The sequence below is a fragment of the Balaenoptera physalus genome (genome assembly GCF_965194825.1).
Source record: "Balaenoptera physalus genome assembly, chromosome: X".
NCBI classification, from domain to species: domain Eukaryota; kingdom Metazoa; phylum Chordata; class Mammalia; order Artiodactyla; family Balaenopteridae; genus Balaenoptera; species Balaenoptera physalus.
In genome coordinates this window covers 134,157,571-134,179,564 of record NC_138903.1, presented here as the reverse complement: position 1 = coordinate 134,179,564, position 21,994 = coordinate 134,157,571, and the positions used below count along the sequence as shown (strand labels likewise).

The 21,994-nt window shown below is 43.3% G+C and overlaps 1 protein-coding gene across 1 annotated transcript in view; it reads left to right on the top strand.

Annotated features, from left to right (window-relative positions):
- The window catches only part of F8 (coagulation factor VIII), a 125,611-nt gene that overhangs the window by 6,447 nt on the left and 97,170 nt on the right, over positions 1-21,994 (top strand). The window contains exons 2-5 of the mRNA XM_082447897.1: positions 8,482-8,603; positions 11,599-11,721; positions 15,940-16,152; positions 19,357-19,425. Of these exons, the coding sequence (XP_082304023.1) occupies positions 8,482-8,603; positions 11,599-11,721; positions 15,940-16,152; positions 19,357-19,425 (527 nt within the window). The remainder of the gene's footprint in view (positions 1-8,481; positions 8,604-11,598; positions 11,722-15,939; positions 16,153-19,356; positions 19,426-21,994) is intronic.

The following is a 21,994-nucleotide window of genomic DNA, read 5'->3' as shown; positions in this document are numbered from 1 at the left end:
TCCATTTGGTCCAAGTGACATTTGCAATATCTTTAATCATCTCTTCAGGCTCTTCTATGATAACTAGTCAAATCAAAATTTCAACTTATTTTTGGAGTCAGCTTTAATAACTTTATACCTTTCTAGGAAATCATTTCCTTTATTTTTTCAATTTTGTTGCCACTGTGTTGCATATAGCACTCTCTCATGATTCTTTTACTCCACATTATCTGTAGCTATTTGCCCTTTCTCATTCTTAAATTGTTAAATTTTTGTTATTTATCTTTTCTACATGAACAAGTTTATCAGGGATTTCTCTTTGGTTGTTGTTGGGGGTGGTCTTTTCAAATAATGAGCTTTTGGCTTTTTTTGTTCTTCGTTATTTTTTTTTAATTAATTAATTAATTTTATTTATTTTTGGCTGCGTTGGGTCTTTGTTGCTGTGCACGGGCTTTCTCTAGTTGCGGCGAGCGGGGGCTACTCTTCGTAGCGTTGCCCGGGCTTCTCATTGTGGTGGCTTCTCTTGTTGCGGAGCATGGGCTCTGGAGCACAGGCTCAGTAGTTGTGGCACCCGGGCTCAGTAGTTGTGGCTCACGGGCTCTAGAGCACAGGCTCAGTAGTTGTGGTGCACGGGCTTCGTTGCTCCACGGCATGTGGGATCTTCCCAGACCAGGGCTCAAACCTGTGTCCCCTGCATTGGCAGGCGGACTCTTAACCACTGCGCCACCAGGGAAGTCCCTGGTTATTTTTTATATTTAATTTATTTCCAGATTTTATCTTTATCCATGATAGTTTCTTTTGGCTTGTCATGCTATATTTTTAATAATATCTTAGGAAAAATAATATGTTCTTTTCTCTTTCTTTTGTCCTTTGTTTTTAACAGCGAAGGCATTTAAAGCTATATGTTTTTCTCTGAGAACAGTTTTTCCATATCCCATAGGTTATGTTATGAAGAGTTTTCTTTTCATTGTTTTCAGTAGAGTCTGTAATATCCTCTTTGATTTCATTTAGAAGCATGATTTTTAATCACGTTTTTAATTTGGTTGTCAAGTTATATTTTTGGTATTTGGATCAACTTTGAGCATCCTGTTAGTTTCCTACTGCTGTGTAACAAATTACCTCAAACTTAGCAGTTTGCAACATCCATTTATTATCTCACAGTTTCAGTGGGTCAGAAGTCCAGGTGGGCTCAACTAGGTACTCTGCTCAGGATCATACAAGGCCAAAATCAAGGTGTTGACAGGGCTTTGCTCCTTACTGGAGACTCTGGGGGGGAATCCACTTCCAGGCTGAATTGGAATTTAGTTCCTTCTCTCAGTTGATGTTACCAGTATTTAATTTTAGTCATTTTAATGACTATGTGGTGGTATCTTACTGTATGTTTAATTTACATTCTCTGGTAACTAAAGATGCTGAGCATCTTTGCATGTGTAATTGACCATTCCTGTATCTAATTTAATAAAATGTTTATTCAAATCTTCAGCCCATTTTTAAATTGGGTTGTCTTATTGTTGAGTTTTGAGAATTCTTTGTATATTCTGGATAGAAGTACATTTTCAGATGTACCTGTTTTCAATATTTTCTCCCAGCACAAAGGTTTTCATTTTAATGAACTCCAATTTATCTATTCTTTTTTCTGCTGGTTGCTTGTGGTTTTGATGTCATATCTAAAAAGCCATTGCCAAATCCAAAGTCACAAAGATTTACACCTGTTCTCTTCTAAGAGGTTTATAGTTTTAGCTCTTATATTTAGTTCTTTGATATACTGAGTTAACTTTTGTGTATGGTTTAAGGAAGAGATCCAAGCCTGTGGTTTTGCAGTGTTAATGATCCTGAAGTAGAGGCCCAGATGGTCAGTAGCCTGGTATCTAAATGAACCATTGACCATTTATCCATTAATGTTGGTCTTTTTGAAAATTAATATTGAGATATTTGTACTTAATACATTGTGCTTATATTATAGCTTTCATCTAACATGCAGGCTGAGGTATAGTGGATAATAGACTGACTGTAAAATTGAATTGAATGGAGAAAATGATTTATTATCTAACTTTCTGTTGTTTTATAGGCAGTCACATGTATTTACCAGGCAAAAGTTGATAGAATTTTTATTTTGATGATACCATTTTATAGTCTAGATTATTTTGATACTGATTAACAGGATAAGCTGACTCTGGACACATCCTGACAACCTCTGCCAAGGTCTGAAACAAACATCTGGGAAAATTCAGTTTTGTATTATCTATTCCTGCAGCTGCTCAACTTCTTCTAAGCAAGGGTCAGGGAATATAATAGGTTTTCCGATTGGTTTTAGATACAATGTGAAAGAACAGTTCAGGTCAAGGACATTGTTGCCAAATATATTTGGCAAGATTTATATATCAAACCTCAAGGGAAATACACAAACAAAAAACCCACATAAGCTAGGAAGGAGTAAAACCTGTGAACCCGGGAACATTTTGTCACTTACTGTGCAGATTACCCTGAATCTGAGACATAAATCACGTCCCACTTGACTAGGGCCTAGGCCTTCTGTTTCTGTCTCACAATCTTGATCTTTTATCTAGCTTTTGGTTTTCACTCTTCCCTCAGAGAGAGAAAAATTTGTTTTCTGTGTGCTCATGATCCTGTTCCTTCTCTGCTCTTCCAAGATCTTGATCTAGTAAACATTTTTTATGTCTTATATTTTCATTTTGGTCATAAATATTAAAGTGAAAGTACTGTGCTAGTGTATGTCAAAATACCTATCTCTGGACATGGGTCTGAGTCTTGTTAGAAACCAATGGAAACTTTGGAGAAACTGAGTAGGGTATACTCAGGAGAACCAAGGAGATGGAGTGGGAAAAGGGGAAGGGAACAAACTAGAGATGAGTTGATGACTGTGGAAGGGCATAGTCTCAAAGCGGCCAGGAGATGGGACAAATGAACTGAAGGGAGGAGTATACGCCATGATGTAGGCATCAAATAATGTTAAATGACTAAAAGCCATGTAGGTCTATGCCCAGGCTAATGCCATGGAAATTTCTAGACATGGATGAAATTAGAGCACATTTAAATATGAATTAATATCACCATTTGGGTTCCCCAGAAGCAGACTGTGAGATGGATATCAACGTGCAGGAATTTTATTTAGAGTGTTCTTGGGATCAATATCTGGGAAAGCAGGGGAGGGCGGAGGGAGAAGCCGGGCCGCAGTGCAGGCCAGCCCTACAAGGAGCTCTGGAACGGGAATGACCCTTCTTCGTTGTCCCACTTGGGCCAACGCGGCCAGGCCCCCTCTGTCTCCGTACTGATCAGTCATTAAGCACTGGCTCTCCTGGGAAGGGGCGTGGCTCTCCTGGGAAGGGGGCGTGACCTGCTCCAGAAAGGGGCTGTGGTCTGCTCTGGGGATGGGCGTGGCCTCCCTGAGAAGGGCCAGTGGGCTGCTTTGGAAAAGGGGCGTCCAGGCCCTGTGCGCGGGGCATGAGCCCGGCGGGCCGCTCCCCGAAGATACCGGAGCTGAGGGCTGTCCTCCAGCAGCACCCACCCCCCAGGTGGCCGGGTTCGAGTACTTTCCGGGCCGCCCCCTCCCCATCTCCATCACAGCCCCACTCACTCACCCTCCATGTCCTCACCTGCATCGGGGGCAGCTTCTCCAGGCCCCAGGGGCCGTCGCATCGCTCCCCTCAGCTGGTGTGGCTGCCCTGGGTGTGACCCACTCCTGCCCGCTTCGCGTGGGATGGCCCTCCCCCCTTGGTGGTCGTGCCCCGGGGGCTCCTCGTCTGGCGTGCCGCTCCTTGGGTACGGTAGCCCCAGTTGCCCAGGCGGCGCCCCTGGCTTCTCACTCAGTGAGACTCTTGTGTTTTGTGCTGTGAGGACCTTCTGCACTGCCGAGCCCAGAGCTACAGGTGGGGATGGGCGGCACAGACTCCCCGGGTGGGTCACGGGGGAAGAGAGGTTCTTTTGCTGCCATTCTTTGGTTCCTAAACCCGTGTGTTCTCATTGGGGCCACAGAACCATCTTTGAATCAATGAATATCCAGCACCTTGGAAGTTGAGCCTCTATCCTTATGGAGCCCTGTCTCCAAGCTGGAGCTTTAGCTGTGCCTTTAAGAGGTCATTCCATTGCTCTCTCTGTCTGGCAGTTTCTGCATGGGGTGGCATCTGATAAAGCCAGTGGATGCCATGGTCATGGGCTCACTCCAGCACCTCCTTTGCTGTACAGTGGTCCCCTGGTCTGATATGATGTCATATGGGAGCCTACATCAGTGAATCAAACCCTCTGTGAGGCCTCAGACAGTGGTGCTGGCTGAGGTCCTGCAGGCAGGAAAGCTAACGTATCCCTGAAATACATGTCTCTTCTCTTCAGAATGAAGAGCCAGCCCTTCTAGGGTGGAAGGGATCCAATGCAATTTGCCACCGAATAGCTGGCTGGTCTCCATGATGGACAGCGCCCAGTGAGGAACTCAGCATTGGTTTCTGTTGCTGGCAGGTTGGATCTGGGGAGGCAACACAAGTTAAATGAGCCTTAGTCAGTGGGAACCCTTGCTTTTGAGTCCATGCATTAATTCTGTCCACGCCGCCGCAGCCACTTGGCTCGCATCTTGCCAGCAGTGAGATGGCCCATGTAGAGGCTGGCTAATGGTAATCGTCAGTCATTTTGTCTCCGTTATTGTTCTGCACTTCTTCCACAGTAGCTATTCTCTGATGGCATTAACATATGACATGAAGGTTCTTTTATTTTGCACCCACTCACTGATATGCCTTTGCCCCAGACAGCCTTGTCCTTGACCTTCCATTCCTTTTCTTTCTAGGCCCTTGAACAGCCAGCCAAGCCATTTGCTGCTGTCCATTCGTCTGTATATATTTGAACCTTGGGCCGTTTCTCTTTCTGCTCAAAGTGAACATCCAACATTAGCCAAAATTTGGCCCATCGGGAGATTTTCCTTCACCATTGTCTATTAAATCCACCCCTGAGTGGGGCTGTAATACAACAGCAGTCAATTTTTGGCTCGTACCTGAATACCAAGCTGACCCAACTGTACATAATCTCAGGCTTTTTCCCCCCCAGCAAGTGGTCGCCGGGGACCCCCCACATGGCTGTGGGTGTGACTTGAGGTAAAGGTGGCTGTGTAGCACGAGTAGATGAGATGGGCCTCTGACAATCTGCTCATCCAGCCTGCTCGTGCACTCTGGTCCATGCAGATCCCCACGCCTTCCTCCGTAAATCAGCTCCTTTTACTGGAAGGGCTTCCTTATCAGTATGCTGGCTTCTGGCCCGCAGCCAGTACAGAGAGTCACTTGTCCTGGCCTTGGGCTGGCCGAGCTGCTCCCAGCACGTGCTTTCTCGGGTGTCCTGGAAACCCTGGGATGGAGTGAGCTGCAAGGCTCCCTGGGAGGGGAGGGCTGTCAGGGAGGAGAGAATTAAGTCAGTCTCATCTTTGCCTCCTCCCTGAGAGAGGTGTACGCAAAGCAATGCACACTTTGAACGAGTGTTTTCAGTCCGTCTGCTGCTGCATCCCTCCAAGGCTGCTGAGGTCTTCCTCTGTGACTGTCGGTCGGCCAGTTTCTCTCGTGCTTGCAACAGTCTTTATGTGAAGCAAGAGCTGCTAAACTGTTAGGTGCAGGCTCACCATTTTCAGGCTCTGCCAAACCCTTGTGTCTTCTGAAGGGGCGTCTCCCTCATTTCCTCGGCTGACCCTTCCTCCTTGATTTCGACACTGTCTAGGGCTCACAGAGCCTCCCTCTGCGAGTGGCTGTCTGGTGCGTCTGCCTGTGTCCATGCCTCTTCTTTCCACCGTCGCCTGCCGTTCGTGTTGAGTGCGACTCCCGGAAACTCGCTAGCAGCGTCTGCTCTGTCTGCCATTCGATGCACTTTTATTTTTCCCCAGAGCCGTTCAAACCTACGTCTCTGGGCCGCACCCCTCATCAGAGCTCCAGGGGCACAAACTCGGGGACCTAGCAGATGGTTCCGCCCTGCTGGGTACCAGCTTCGCCTTAGCATAGCCGCGGTTTTGGTGGGCGGAGGGCCACCGTGTGCCTCACGCAAGCGCTCTGACAGCCTCACGCCTGCCCTTTCGCTGGGAAGCTCCGTTTTGGGGTCTTGTAAGTTTTCGGTCGTTCTGAGCGGGGTTCTGCTAATCACGGGTGACAGCTTTGCCACAAATTTATAGCTGTCGGTGAATTATCTGAAAGCAGATCGGATGAAAAAGAATGTTGCCAACCAACGTTGTGCAAGTAGTGACAACTTCTGTGTTTCCTTGGGTGATTTTATAGCTTTTTAAGCACACAAATTTCAAAAAAAAAAAAAAGGATTGCTTTTTTTCTTTTGTGTATGTATGTGTGCAGGAAGTTTATTGGGGCTTAGCTTACTGAGGCTCACCAAGTGTCTGGATAGTTTCCTTGAGAATGGTGACGTATCAGGGCCTTAGCGTTGGTCTCCGTTCCTGGCAAGCTGGACGCTTACAACAGCAGTAGCTAGGTCAGCCTTGGTGAGTCCATGATGTTGAGCCCGTACATAGTCACCATCATGGCTCCTCCATTTATATGTCCATTTTGGCAGCATTGGGGTGCCAACGACTGAGGCTGGCTAACATCAACTGGCTAAGTCATTCAGTTTACTTGGTTGTTTGGTGCAGTTTCCGTGGCAGAAAGTGCAGCATTTATTGCAAGACGCCCAACCTGGGGCCAAGCAAGGAGAACTGGCAGCTCATGCTCAAAAGACCCGAACACCCCGATGGCTTCTGGGGAAGGGCTTTTAAAGGCAAGGTGAGGGAGGGGGTGGCGGGATACCTGATCAGCTCATGGACGTTCTTCTGATTGGTTGGTGGTGAGGTAACCAGGTGGTATTTCGGGAGGGAGTCAACATCATCAACCTTCTGGTTCCAGTGGTCTGGGGTCTACATGCTGGTGGTCAGCATGCCCTTACCTTCTTCCACCTGGTGGGGGTCTTAGTATCTGCAAAACAACTCAAGGATATGACTCAGGATATGATCTATAGCCCTTGAGGAGCAACTTTCTCTCTCCTTTTCAGTGTTGGAAGTTTCTGTTGTCATATGCTCAAACTCAGAGATTTTTTCCTAACAATATCCAGTTTACTAAGGAGCTATCAAAGGCACTCTTCATTTCCATTACAGTGTTTTTGATCTCTACCTTTTCGTCTTGATTTTTCTTAGAATTTCCATCTTTCTGCTTATATTATCCATCTGTTCTTACATGTTGTCTACTTTTTACATTAAAATATTTGACATATTAGTCATAGTTTTTTTTTTTAATTTCTGGTCTAATACTTCCAACATTCTTGTCATATCTGACTCTAGTTCTGCTGCTTGTTCAGTTTCTATGAACTGTGGGGTTCTTTTTTAATGCCTTTTAGTGTGCCTTGTAAGTTTTTGTTGAATGACGGACATGATGTACTGAATAAAAGGAACTTTGGTAAATTAGGCCTTTAGTAATGTGGTGGTGAGGTGTGGGGAGGCACTCTATAGCCCTATGATTAGGTCTCAGTCTTTTAGTGAGCCTGTGCCCCTGGACTGTGAACTTCACCACTGCTTCTCAGTCTCACCCCTTGACACAGGATGGCTAGAGTTGGGTATTTCCTTTCCTCTACGTGGAAGGAGAAGCAGGATGATGTTGGGTATCTTCCTTCTTCCAGGTAGATTAAGCTGTGATTAAAATCCCAGAATGATAAGCTCTGGTAAAATAATTTCTCATGAGGGCAGGCATAAGAACAGAATGCTCTGGCATATTTTTATTTTTTTATTTTTTATTTTTATTATTTTTTAAAATTTATTTATTTACTTTCCTACTACAGCACTGGTTCCCACAGGCATTTCTGCTTGAAGGTTTCTGTTCTAGTAAGTTGTGATTCTCTGCATTCACCTGTCTGTCTCTCTAATTTTGGGGGCAGCAGTTTTCTCTGTGACTTCATATACAGCTTCCAATCTGCCTTGTTAACAGTAGAGGAGAGTGGGATGGAAGCATTACTTCCAGCTGTTTTTTAAATTATGTTTTATTTTTTTGGCCACACCACACGGCATGCGGGATCTTAGTTCCCCGACCAGGGATCGAACCTGAGCCCACTGCACTGGAAGCGTGGAGTCTTAACTACTGGACCACCAGGGAAGTCCCTCAGCTGTTTTTTGTTTGTTTGTTTTTAATTAATTAATTAAGTTATTTATTTATTTTGGCTGTGTTGGGTCTTCGTTTCTGTGCGAGGGCTTTCTCTAGTTGCAGCGAGCGGGGGCCACTCTTCATCGCGGTGCGCAGGCCTCTCACCATCGCGGCCTCTCCTGTTGCAGAGCACAGGCTCCAGACGCGCAGGCTCAGTAGTTGTGGCTCACGGGCTTAGTTGCTCTGTGGCATGTGGGATCTTCCCAGACCAGGGCTCGAACCCGTGTCCCCTGCATTGGGAGGCAGATTCTCAAGCACTGCGCCACCAGGGAAGCCCCCCAACAGCTGTTTTTTAAAGTGGGTTCAAAGAAGGGTCAACCAAAATGAATGACTTTTTCCTTTCTTCACACAGGTTTTCTCCTAGAGTGCCAAGATCTTTTCCATTCAACACCTCAGTCATGTACAAAAAGACTGTGTTTGTAGAGTTCATGGATCAGCATTTCAACATTGCCAAGCCCAGGCCACCATGGATGGGTAATGCAAACAATATTGACTCATTGTTATGAAACTGGGTATCTTATTTCCTTGCAAGGATTCCCCAGTCTTGGGGCTGCAGTTTTCTTGGCCAGGCTTCCCTTATTACCACCCCTCGGGGAAATCACTGGCTGAATGGTCTCAGTCTTCTTACTGGGGCCTCCTCCTCTGCTTGAGTGCCCTTTATCTTGGACCTGGGTTCATTTTATTTCCTCTCTGCTTCCAATCCCTAGCTGATCTTACCCAGTCTCATGGCTTGAAAATATCATATATGCCAATAAGTCCCAAGTTCAGACTGCTTGCTTGATACCTCCACTTAGGTGTCAAATAAGCATGTAACAAGATGTCAAGATGAGACATTTCCTACCTTAGAATGATTGCTCAGAATTATAGGTGACAAGTACCCCCAAATTCTAAAGAGAGACATCAGGCCACCTATTCAGGACTTGGTCAGGTAGTGGTCCAAAATTGGTTCAGCAACCTTTAGCCCATCATATACCTCCAGCCTATATAAAAGAAGGTTAGGAACTTATGAAAGAGTTTAGATTTGAAGATTTCTTTTTTAAAAAATTTATTTAATTAATTAATTTATTTTTTGGCTGCCTTGTGTCTTTGTTGCTGTGTGCTGGCTTTCTCCAGTTGCCTCGAGCAGGGGCTACTCTTCGTTGCAGGGCGCGGGCTTCTCATTGCGGTGGCTTCTCTTGTTGCAGAGTATGGGCTTTAGGTATGTGGGCTTCAGTAGTTGTGGCTCGTGGGCTCTAGAGCGCAGGCTCAGTAGTGTGGTGCACAGGCTTAGTTGCTCCGTGGCCTGTGGGATCTTCTTGGACCAGGGCTCGAACCCATGTCCCCTGCATTGGCAGGCGGATTCTTAACCACTGCGCCACCAGGGAAGTCCCCTTGAGGATTTCTTTTGAAAGCATTTTGGTGTTTTGTATATTCCCATGGGGAGAGGGAGGCCTCTCCCTCATGCCAAGCTGCAGTGAGGGAGGCTTCAGGAGAATCATTTAGAAAACTTGACATAGTTCTTCTGGAGCTTGGAAGATACTGACTAGTGCCTGATTTTTATCTGGAAAAACTTTCAATGCCAGAGTGTTGGGGAGCTTCCCCTGATGGCTTAATAAGGAGAGTGGGCTGTAGCGGAAGCTAACTGCACTGCAACTGTTAGGTGTGAGACCAGGAAGCTCATAGGACAAGACTTGCCGCAAGAAGACCCTGCCTGAGAGGACTTCCTGCCGGGGCTAGGTGATCCCAACAGAAAAGATCTATGTGATTGTACTGTCAGAAGCAGAAACCGAGAGGAGAGATAAAGTGACAGCTGGAGAGGGCGTATCCCATGCCAGGGGGAGGTGGAGTAGGACGTCCCCATATTGGGAGGGAGAGAGTCTCTAAAGAACTCATATAAGTTCTCTAGGAAAGAAAGACCCAGAATTTTGGCATGTGCCACATCCAGGAGGTACCAAAGCCAAGAAAGATCTTGTCAGCAGGTCTCTTTTTGCACTCTTGTCCTTTGTCCACTAGCTCCAACTTTAGAAAGTCCAGAGGCAGTAAAATGAGAAAGCAGTGAAGCTGCCAACCAAACTTCCTTTTCCCATTACAGGTTTCTGAGCCTGTTTCAGAGCTGAACTGGAGGAGGGAGGGACCCTTAAATTGCAGGTGACATCAAAAGTTTGGTATTAGACCAGACTGGACTTATTAGTACCTAAAAATGATACTCTTAATATGTGAAGGTTACTGGAAAAAAAGTGGGACTGTTCAAAATGCAACAAAGGGAAATTCCACATACAATTAAAAACTATGAAAAATAAACCTATTTCATATTTTCATCCCATTGAATCCAGCCCATTCAATAAAACCATTTGTAGGCATCTTATCCTTAGTATGTGTATAAGTCAGAAGTCTTGATTTTCCTCTAAATTTTCTGTGCCATGGCCTGACTACCACCCACTTGCACAAACCAAAATCACAGGAGTCATTCCTGGCTCCTGGCTCTCTCGCTTCTTTCCCCCCCATCTTCAATATCCAACCCATGAGCAAGTCTTGTTGACTTGTTGACCTTGTTGAAATAAATAGACTACCAGATATTTCTCCAGAAAAGATGGGTTTATTCAGGATCAGCAGAGAATTGCAATTTGGGATCTGCAACCATGGCAAGCTACAAACAAGTCCCTGAATAGCAAGGGGAGAGGAACACAGTTTATAGAGGGGGAAAGGCAGTTGGAAGGCCTATAGCGCAAACAAAGAGTCCATGCTGCCCATTGGCTGAGTCCTTGCCGGGAAAGATGAGGAGTCTTCTTCCCGTTGGGTTCTGCTATTGTCACAGGGCGTGAGAGCGCCCCCTTCTGGTCTCCCAACTCTATTTAATTGATGTTTCTGTTTATTAATATTTTTTACACTCTTTCTCCAAAACAAGTCCCAAGTCTGCTTCTTCTAAATTCCAAATTCATCCAAACTGCTGTAGCCTACAAAGTCCTACATGTTATGTTCCCTGCCTGCCTCGATAACCTTATTTTCTACTATTCCCTTGCTCATTCACTTTGCTTCAACCACATGTTAGTTTACCATATTTAAAGTGTCCTCTACTTCCTGCCTCATCATTTTCTAGCACGCCATCATCATTTATAGCATTTATAACAACCTACAATTTTCTTCTTTCTTTATTTACATGGTTAATGTCTCTAGAATGTGATCTCCACGATCTATCTTGTTAACTACTGCATCTCTAGTGCCTAGGGCAGTTTCTAGAATATAGTAGGAACTCAACTATTAGTTGAATGAATAAATGCATTGAATGAATTGCCAGAAATCTGTCTTCAGAACAACTCTGAGGCTGAGCTGGTTATAGCAGTTTATGTATTCATTCATTCAGCTACTACTTTTTATCAATAACCATAGGGGCATGCTTCTCTCCTGTGACTTTGACCATCACTTTTGTGATAACAGGTTTTCTGGAGTGCCACCCTCCAGATGACCTTTGGGGGACATCTCATTGTTGCAGGTCTGCTGGGTCCTACCATCCAGGCTGAGGTTTATGACACAGTGGTCATTACACTCAAGAATATGGCTTCTCATCCTGTTAGTCTTCATGCTATTGGCGTTTCCTACTGGAAATCTTCTGAAGGTGAGTCAAATGCCCTCCCATTGTCCTGTCATCCTAGGGACAGAGGAGTATTGAGTATAAGGGCATACAGCTACTGAATGGTGGATTCGGGATTCAAACCTAGGCCCATTTCATGAAGTCAAGAACCTTGTCATTTTAGTCTGAACCCTAAAGTTTGTTCCTGTCCCCTGTTCTCCCTTGGGGAGCCAGGCCACGGATGTTAAAAATCCCACTGTATCTGCCTTCCTATGCCCAGAAAACTTCCTAGGGAGGATCAAGGCCCATGGTATAGAAATGAAACAGAATTCTTCTCCTTCCTTAGATTCAGACTTTCCAGATATCTCCTCTGCCTCCCCTTCCCCCAATTTCTAAATATGTGATTAGGGCTAACTAGCAGAAGCACAAGCTGACCTCATTACAGCAAACAACCTGTTTGGCCACAGCCCCCACTTCACCTAGCTTCTCCTTACCCTTCACAGTGCAGGAAGGGAGGGAAGGCAGAGCCACAACAGACTGTGATATTGCCCAGATAGACTATGGCATATACAGATCAAGAATATTCAAGTAAATCATTAAGAAATGATTGGAGCACATGCCCTGTATTGTACGGTCTAACTATGCTTATGCGTTGACTAATTTCTCATCCTGAAATTGGAAAGCATTAGTTTTCTAGGTTGCACTTGTTAGGTCAGGGCAGACCTGGACTGGGGGAAGGTGAAAGACAGGAGGGGGCAGGTGCCATAGAGGAAAAGTCATCCCAGGTTCTGACTGGTGCCTGGCAGGCTGTTTCCATGAGGCTTATCTACTTGGAAGCTTCCAGAACTAATCTAGGGGCATTTTAGAGAGACCAGGGTTCCCACAATTCTGTAGCTGGGAGCTGACTGTAGAGATGACTCTTTTGCACCCTAAGCCTGGTGAGTTCTGGGAAAATAGACTATCATCTCTCACACATACATCTACAGTGGTTCTTCCCAGGAACAACACAGTAAGTCAATGGCCTAATGCCCATGAGATTTACGGTCCTAGCATGAGCCTGTGTATTTATATGTTATGATCCACAGGCTCCTGGCCTTCTTAGACTAGCCTGGGGGCCCCAGGATGTAAGTTAAATCCGTGACGATGTTGAGTATCACTTCATATGCTTGTTGACCTTTCTGATATCCTTTTGTAAAGTATCTGATCAACTGTTTAAGTGTTTTCTTGTTGAAAAAAAATGAGTTGTTTATCTTTTTCTTATTGATTTGTAGAGGTACTTTATATATTCTGAATACAAATCCTTTGACAGATATAAATATTTGCATATCTTCTTCCAGTTTGTAGCTTGAATTTTAATTTTTAATTTTACTCTCTTAATAATTTTCTTTTTTGGTAAACAGAAGTTCTTAAAGTTAATTAAGCACGAAAGTTCAACAGTTAATGAAGCACAAAAAAGGTATCACATTTTTTTCCTTTTATGTTAGAGCTTTGTGTCTTGTTTAAGACATTTGCCTATCCCAAAGTCATGAAGAATTTCTTCTATGCTTTCCTCTAGAAGTTTTATTTTCCCTTTCATACTTATGTCTGTGACCCATCTTAAATTAATTTTTGTGTATGGTTTCCCTATAGCATCTTTAAACAGCTTTGTTGAGGTATAATTTACATACCACAAAATTCACTCATGTAAAGTAGTTTGATGACTTTTACTAAATTTAGACAGTTGTGCAGCCATCAACACAATCCATGTCAAGAAGTTCTGTCTTTGCAGTTCAAGCCCCATTCCCACTCTCAGTCCCAGACAACGTCTGATCTGCTTTATATCTCTATAGCTTTGCAAGCCTGTCATTTTTATCTCCCAAACCAACTCTGGTAAATTATATTTCAGTTTACCAAATAGTCATCCCCTCCCCCAGAGTGGCAGGAGTACATTTCCCTGCCATATTGTTGTTGGACGTGGCCATATGATGTATGCCAAGATAGCTAGTTCACATGGAGTGTCTGTCAGAGGAAATTTCAAGTTTGGTCTTGAGCTGAAAATGGAAACCCAATACTAGAGAAAGGCTTTTACTTTCTTCTCTGGACAAGTGGCGTTCTAAGACACCAACCTAGGCTGTAAGTAGGTCCACAAAATGAGGCTCTGAGTAGGAATGAGATGAGGTTGGCCATGAGCTGCAAAACTTTGAGGGAGCTGTGAAAGACAGCATGGGGGCATACGAGTTAAGAAGTGCCAACCCAAAGCTGCTGAGCAGACATACAAAGGAAAAATAGCTGAAGGCACCAGAGAGTGAAGTGGAGTAGCCTCTGAAGCACAGCATTTGTCCTGTGGTAGAGTAGTCATGCCCAGGGTCACTGAGCTGTGGCCCTTCAGGACTGAGACCAACAAAAATCCTTGGCATGGGGAGTCAGAATGTGGGTCTCAACTCCTGCTGGACACCCAGGAATTTGGCATGTCTCAGCAGGCTAGCTTCTGGGGGCCTAGGCCAGACCTGGGGCAAGGCTGACCCAGCAGCAGCATGGGGTTGAATAGAGGGCTAACCAGGACACTGGAAGCAGACAGGCAGACTTTCTGAACTCTCAAATGTCCCAGCAGTGTTCTTCCTTATATAATAGAAGATAAAAATTACACAAAACACATTCTGCTTAGAATATTTGCGGTGGCTGATATATAAGCTCAGGTAAGACTCTGATGGAGACATTAGTAGATATGTAAACTTTAAGGGCTGTGCACAGTGCTTTTTCCGAGGCACTGCCTACTTCACTTGGTCTTGACAAATCAATTTTGTCTTCACCGAAGGATAGACCTTGTTATTGGCAACCTGAGCAGAACCCAAAATCTCAGGTTCAAGCTTTCAACATTCTGAACATCACTTCCTATTTTTCCAGCTGTCATTCTCTCACTGCCCACTCCTACAATTCTTCATTCTCATTGGGATCCACCATGTACTGACCCTACAATTTTTCACCGTCTGCCTTGCCAAGACAGGTATAGTTTTCACGCATTCTTGGCCTCTCATCAACCCTCCAACCCCAACCTTAGTATTAGGAAAAAGGGCATTCTTTTCCTAATGAAATATTTCAAACAAAAAAAGGTACAGGAAATAATAGAGCAAACAAACATGTACCCATTACCTCACTTTGGCAAATCTTAACATTTTGCCATGTTTGCTTACTTTATTTTAAGGAATTAAACATTATAGATATAGTTGAAGCCCCTTCTTTACCCGGCCATGATCCCCTACCTCCCTATCCAAATGTATTCACTATTCAGAATTTTATACCAATCCACAATCTCACAGACACCTGAACCACACTCGCCAACCTGAGGTACAACTCACGTTTTTCTAAATGTCCCCCAGGATCTGCCAAGCACAGGTATTGGTCTGCTGTTGCTTCTGGATGAAGCCAATTGTCCCTAGTGCTCACTGGAGGGGCACCCCTTTACCAAAGAGGCTGACGTCGTAGTGGGCCAGTGCAGGGGTCTCTTGTACAGCTCTGCTGGAGAGGTCCCTCTATTAGATGTATAGCTGCTGTGAGGTACGATGGGATATAGATGAGGAGCACCCTGAGTGCCTTGGGAGGCTCTGGAGTCCCAGAGACCATTATGAATCCGAGAAGCTAAGGTGAGTTGCTAGAAAAATAGTTCAATAGAAGTATAAGTGTTATGGTCAGTGAGTTTCAATATTTTCTACTTCAGTCCACTGAAATGACGTAGAAGCAATGACACTTCACTAACAATGAACATATATAGTGCTCAGTGTAGAATAAAGGTATCAGGATAATCCAGGGGTCAATTTTAACATCACTAAGGATGGGACAGCCAGAAAACATCTGCCCCTGATATGGTCTGACCCGCCAGAGAAGAACCAAGTTAAAAGCAACATTTAAAAAAATCTCTGCATCTCACCCTTCCCTGACCCTCACCAGTGCTTAGTAAAGAGTCTGGGACAAAAGTACGTACCCATGTATGTCTACTGAATTGAATTGACTTGAATTAGGTAAAAAGATGCAATAATGAAAGCAGTATTATAGTTACAATCTGGAGGTCTCAGAGGACCACTCAACCGCTCATGTTTGCATTAGTGGTCAAGAACTCCTCTGCAATATATAAGGCTTCTCCCCATGTATAGCTGCTACTTGTTAGTATTCCAAATTAAGATTCAGAAACACTGTTTCTTGTGTAGAGTCTACTGGTGACAATAAACTTGATGTTTCCTTGAGTGGGCAATGGCATAGAAAGGACAATTTTATCCCTCCTTGATTTAGGTGCTGAATATGAGGATAAAACCAGCCAAAGGGAGAAGGAAGATGATAAAGTCATTCCTGGTAAAAGTCATACCTACGTCTGGCAGGTCCTGAAAGAAAATGGTCCAACGGCCTCTGACCCACCATGTCTCACCTACTCATATCTTTCTCATGTGGACCTGGTGAAAGACGTGAATTCAGGCCTCATTGGAGCCCTGCTGGTTTGTAGAGAAGGTAAGTATAAGAAAGAGTAGGATTGAGATGAAATAAGCAGGGAAGTACAAACATCTGAAAGAGGTTTCTTTTCCCTAGCATCATGCCATGGAAAGGAGAATAATGTAGTCTACGAGAAGAACAGATGCCCATCCTTTGTAGCCAGAATGCACTCTAATGTTCAAGAAAAGCCAAGTTCTGGAATTAGGTCTCTCTTCTCTTCTTCTACTTTCTACTTCAGATAGCCTATGGGCCGTCTCAGTAGTGCCTTTTATAATTTTGTGTTAGGTGCCTTGAAACCTCCATGAAGGTAAATACATCCAAGTGTGTGATCAATGGCGTATAGACCACTTCAGGAGGTTAGTTTGTCATCTGTAACCCAAAAACATAAAAATCTGAGAAAAGCAAGCATTTATACATGTTTATAAGTTCTTATTCTAAAAACCATAGTAATTTAAATTAAACCTTTTATAAAAAAATTTTTTTCCCAGGAATTCCCTGGCAGTCCAGTGGTTAGGACTCTTCACTCTCACTGCTGAGGGCACGGGTTCAATCCCTGGTCAGGGAACTAAGATCCCACAAGCACACAGTGCAGCCAAAAAAAAAAAAAAGTGAAAAAAACATTTATTGAAGTATAATTGACCTACAACACTATTATAGTTCTAAGTGCACAACATAGTGCCAAATGAATGAACAAATGAAAAGATGCTCAACATCGCTAATCATCAGGGAAATACAAATCAAAACCTTGAGCTATCACCTCACACATATCAGAATGGCTATTATCAAAAAGGCCACAAATAACAAGTGTTGGCAAGGATGTGGAGAAAAGGGAACCCTTGTGCACTGTTGGTGGGAATGTAAATTGGCGCAGTCATTATGGAAAACAGTATGGAGGGTTCTCAAAAAATTAAAAATAGAGCTACCATACGATCCAGCAATTCCACTTCTGGGTATCTTTCAGAAGAAAATGAAAGCTCTAATTCGAAAAGATGTATGTACCCCAATGTTCATTGCAGCACTATTTACAACAGCCAAGTTATGGAAGCAACCTAAGTGTCCATCAACAGATGAATGGATAAAGAAGATGTGGGGAATATTACTCAGCCATGAAAAAGAATGAAATCTTGCCATTTGTGACAACGTGGATGGACCAGAGGGCATTATCCTAAGTGAAATAAGTCAGAGGGAGAAAGAAGATACTGTATGATTTCACTTATATGTGGAATCTAAAAACCAAAATAAATGAGGGACTTCCCTGGTGGTCCAGTGGTTAAGAATCCATGCTCCCAATGCAGGGGGCACGGGTTCAGTCCCGGGTTGGGGAATTAAGATCCCACATGCTGCACAGCACGGCCAAAAAATAATAATAACAAAACAGAAACAAATTCATAGATAAAGAGAACAAACAGGTGGTTACCAGAGGGGAGAGAGGTGGAGGGATGAGTGAAATAGATGAGGGAGACTAAGAGGTACAAACCTCCAGTTACAAAATAAATGAGTCACAGGGATGAAATGTACAGCATGGGGAATATAGTCAATAACACTGTAATAACTTTGTAGGGTGACAGATGACAACTAGACTTATTGTGGTGATCTCTTGTATAGAAATATAGAATCACTGTGTTGTGGAGTTGGATTATATGTATAATGACGTGTCCATTATATTAGTATCATACAGTATCATATATGCCATATAGTATCATATATCATATAGTACGATATATATGTCATATATAGTATCATATCACTGCCCTAAAAATCCTCTGTGCCCTGTCTATTCATCCTTCCCTCTCCTACCCTCCGGCAACCACTGTTCTTTAAATTGTCTCCATAGTTTTGCCTTTTCCAGAATGTCAAATAGTATGTAGCCTTTTCATATTGGCTTCTTCCACTTAGTAACATGCATTTAAGGCTCCTCCATGTTTTTCATGGCTTGATAGCTTCTTTCTTTTTAGTGCTGAATAATATTCTGTTGTCTGAATGGACCAGTTTATTTATCCATTCACCTACTGAAAGACCAATTTCACTACTTGATAATTTAAAAAATATAATAAAAAGAATTAAAATCTTTTCAGACAGCTTTACCTGTATTTTAAATTTGTATGGGTGAGTTAGTTTCTTCGTCCAATTTAACTTTTACTTTCCAAGCATTAAGTGTACAAGAGAGGACTTCCCTGGTGGTACAGTGGTTAAGAATCTGCCTGCCAATGCAGGAGACACGGGTTCGAGCCCTGGTCCGGGAAGATCCCACATGCCGCGGAGCAGCTAAGCCCATGCGCCACAACTACTGAGCCTGCACTCTAGAGCCCACGAGCCACAACTACTGAGTCTGTGTGCCACAACTACTGAAGCCCACATGCCTAGAGCCCATGCTCCGCAACAAGAGAAGCCACCACAATGAGAAGCCCGTGCACTGCAATGAAGAGTAGCCCCTGCTCGCTGCAACTAGAGAAAGCCAGTGCACATCAATGAAGACCCAATGCAGGCAAAAATAAATAAATTAATTAATTAAAAATAAAAGAGTACGAGAGAGGAAAGAACATTATAAACAAAAATCTTCCTACTCAAAATAAACCTGCAAAGAAAACTTCCCAATCAAGTGAAAAAGTATAATGCTAAGAAAGACAACTAACAAATTCAACAGTTAAAGCATGAAGCAAGCTCATTTGTAACATTGATAACTTTAAATATTGATATACATGGTGTTCATTTAAAGTGTGAGTATAGGTGTTTAATATAGACAGTAGTTATTTTGTTCGTAACTTTTAATTTACAATTGCAGAAGTAAGAAAAAGTTAAAAGTGTAATAGAAATTTTCTATATTAATTACCTATATGCACATTTCCATGAACAGTGTGTATGATTTTTGTAATTTTTCTTTTTCTGTTTTATGTTTGTTCTGAATATATACATATATATGAAATATGGTTATATGGACTTGTAGTTTGTATGTCTTTTTAATTTCTTTTTTAGTAATTAATTTTTAGTGTATTTTATAAAAGTAATGGTCTGCAACAAATCTGAAATTTTTAAAAAAGTCCTTTACCCCGAATAATTTTAGAATTACTGGCATAGGAGATGTGACACCAAGGAAATAATGTTATGGTAACGTTAATAGGAGACCAAGAGACAAAGCAGTTGATGAAGTAATGTATCCTCCTAGGGTCATTTTCCTATGAGAGGATTTTCAATAGAAGATAAATGCTCTCACTTATTTTTCAGGGAGTCTGACCGAAGAAAGGACACAGACCTTGCACGAATTTGTACTACTTTTTGCTGTATTTGATGAAGGTTAGTGAGCTGCAGTCTGAATTTTGGTCTCCTTAAAGAAAGGAAATATATTAACTTAATGTGGTACTTAAGCATGAGGGCTGTTAATGTCCAGAGGAAGTGATTACAGAAAGATCATAAACTACGTTATCATTCAGGAATGATGCAGACGGGGATGAAAATGAATTCCAAGGAAAAAATGCAAGCTGAGTTCCACTGGCAGCTATGAAGTAAGAAGATAGAGGAGCTGGGTAACCTAGTCCCTCTTATTAAATCCATCAACAAAGACTTTTTGCTTTACTTTCTCTTTTTTTTTTCGGTTTGAAGCAAAGGAAAGTTTTATTCTTTGAGCAAAGAACAGAGACGTGCGAGCTTGCGCTCTAGAGCAAACGCCCTTCCGACAGGCCGTGGGCGGGGCTGCTTTACAGGGACGGGGGAAGGGGCGGAGCTCTCCCGCAGGCGCAGCCGCAGACGGCAGTGCGCGCGCAGCGTCTCTGCACACGGCCTGCTGCCGCCGGCTGGCCTTGAGTGTCGTGGGCAGCTTCTGCTCCCAGCGGTGGAGCTGCCGTGTCGGGGCAGCCATTTTGCACCAGGAGCTCTGGTCTGAAGGGCTACGGGCAAGGCCTCTGACCCCGACGACGTTTCATGTATGTAATTTTGTTTTGTTTGCTTCTTTGTTAGTTTCGGTTAAACTTGGGAGACATTTATTTACTTTCCCACATCGCCAGTCATGGATACGAGTGGCTGAGGCTTCTATCTCCTCAGGAAAACACAGCCCAGTTGAGTGACTATCACATCCTTTGGAGAATTTCAATCTTTGGTCACAGCATTTAAGAGCTCCTGGTTTTGGTCCCACAAGCCCTTTTTGAAGTGACTTATTGCTTTACTTTCTAAATGCCCCCTGTTACCTTTTAAAGAAATTTTTACTAAAAATCATATATATTTAAGGTGTACAACATGATGATTTTAGATAAATAGATAGAGAAATGATTGCTACAGTCAAACTAGCATATCTCCTCGCAGAGTTACCATTTCTTGTGTGTGGGGAGAGCACCTGAAATCTACTCCCTTAGCATATTTCCAGTGTTCAATGTAGTAGGATTAACTATAGTCATCACGCTGCACATTAGATCCCCAGAACCTGTTCATCTTAAAACTGAAAGCTTGTACCATTTGACCAACCTTTTCCCCATTTCCCCAGACCCTGGCAACCCCCCTTGTGTTCTATGTTTCTATGAGTATACTTTTTCTTATCTTCATCTCTTACTTTTAAGTAACTTTGGCAAGTTACTTAACCCCTCTGTGTCTCAGTTTTATCCAGTTGAAAAGTGAAATAATAAGTACTTTTTCATAGGATGGTTGTAAGGATTAAGCGGGTGATTTCTTCCTCGTCACCATCATGATCACCTTCTGAAGTGAGACCCCCCATCATCTCTCACCTGACTAGTCTCCTTGTCTTTTTGTGCCCCCTGACACTTCATTATTACTATAGCAGCCAAAGGGAGCTTACTGAAATGCGAATCTGATCTTGTCACCCCAGCGCTTAAAATCCTTCAATTTTACATCAAGGCAAAATGTAAACTTCTTAACACGCTGATACGTGACCTAGTCTTTGACGACCTGCCTACCCCATTGTGCTCCTCTTCCTGCCTCACCGTCCATCACCGTTCAAGTTGCAGCCACGCTGAACACATTTTGTGTAACACCCAAAACGTGCCATGCTTTTTCTTGCATCCGGACCTTTGCTTATGCTGTTTCTTCTGCCTGGAAAGCCTGTCTCCAGCTTCACACCAAGTTTCTCCTCCTTCTGGTCTAGGTTAGATGCCTCTTTACATATTTCCACAGCACCTTGAGCTTCCTCCTTATGACACTAAATCATCATTGCCGGCTTTATTTAATATTTGTCTTCTTTGACCTCGTATTCCTTCCTCTTCAGGCAAAGTGAGGTTCCTTCTCCTCTCTGCTCCCATAATATCCTGTTCTTATCTCTCTTACAGCACTCTTCAGTCTGTATTATAATTGTCTGCTTCTCTGTCTATTCGAGCTAAATTGTAAGCGCCTAGAAGGTAGAGGCTGTGTCTTCTTTGTCATCAGTGCCTAGCGCTCAGTAGTGTTCAGTAAATATGTTTAACTGAATGAACAAATGAGTGGATCAAGGGATAAATGAACTTATGAGAGTTCCCCAAAGGCTGGGTGCCTCAGAAAGTTTCAGTCCTTTGCACAAAAGGGCAACCTCAGGGAGCTGCTAATAATAATATTTATAGTGCTTTCACTCTTGTCAATTTCAGAGACGAGGTTGGAAAGCTTTCGGGTTCTTGGGCTTTCATTATTACAAACTGGATGAAGCAGTTAGGACAGGGACAGGTACCGACAGCCTTTTCCTAGGATGCTTTTCATGTGCTTCCTTTTAAATAAGTCAGCTAATGAATAGAATGAAATCATCATGGTGCAAATTAACCAATATCTGTCATTATTCCTTTCCAAGTACTGTCATGGATAAGTATAGGGAGAGATCATTACTTTGAGCAAGAAATATCTGCCTTTTGGTAACTGTCTTCTCCCTTTGTCTTACTGACTTTGAGGGCACGTC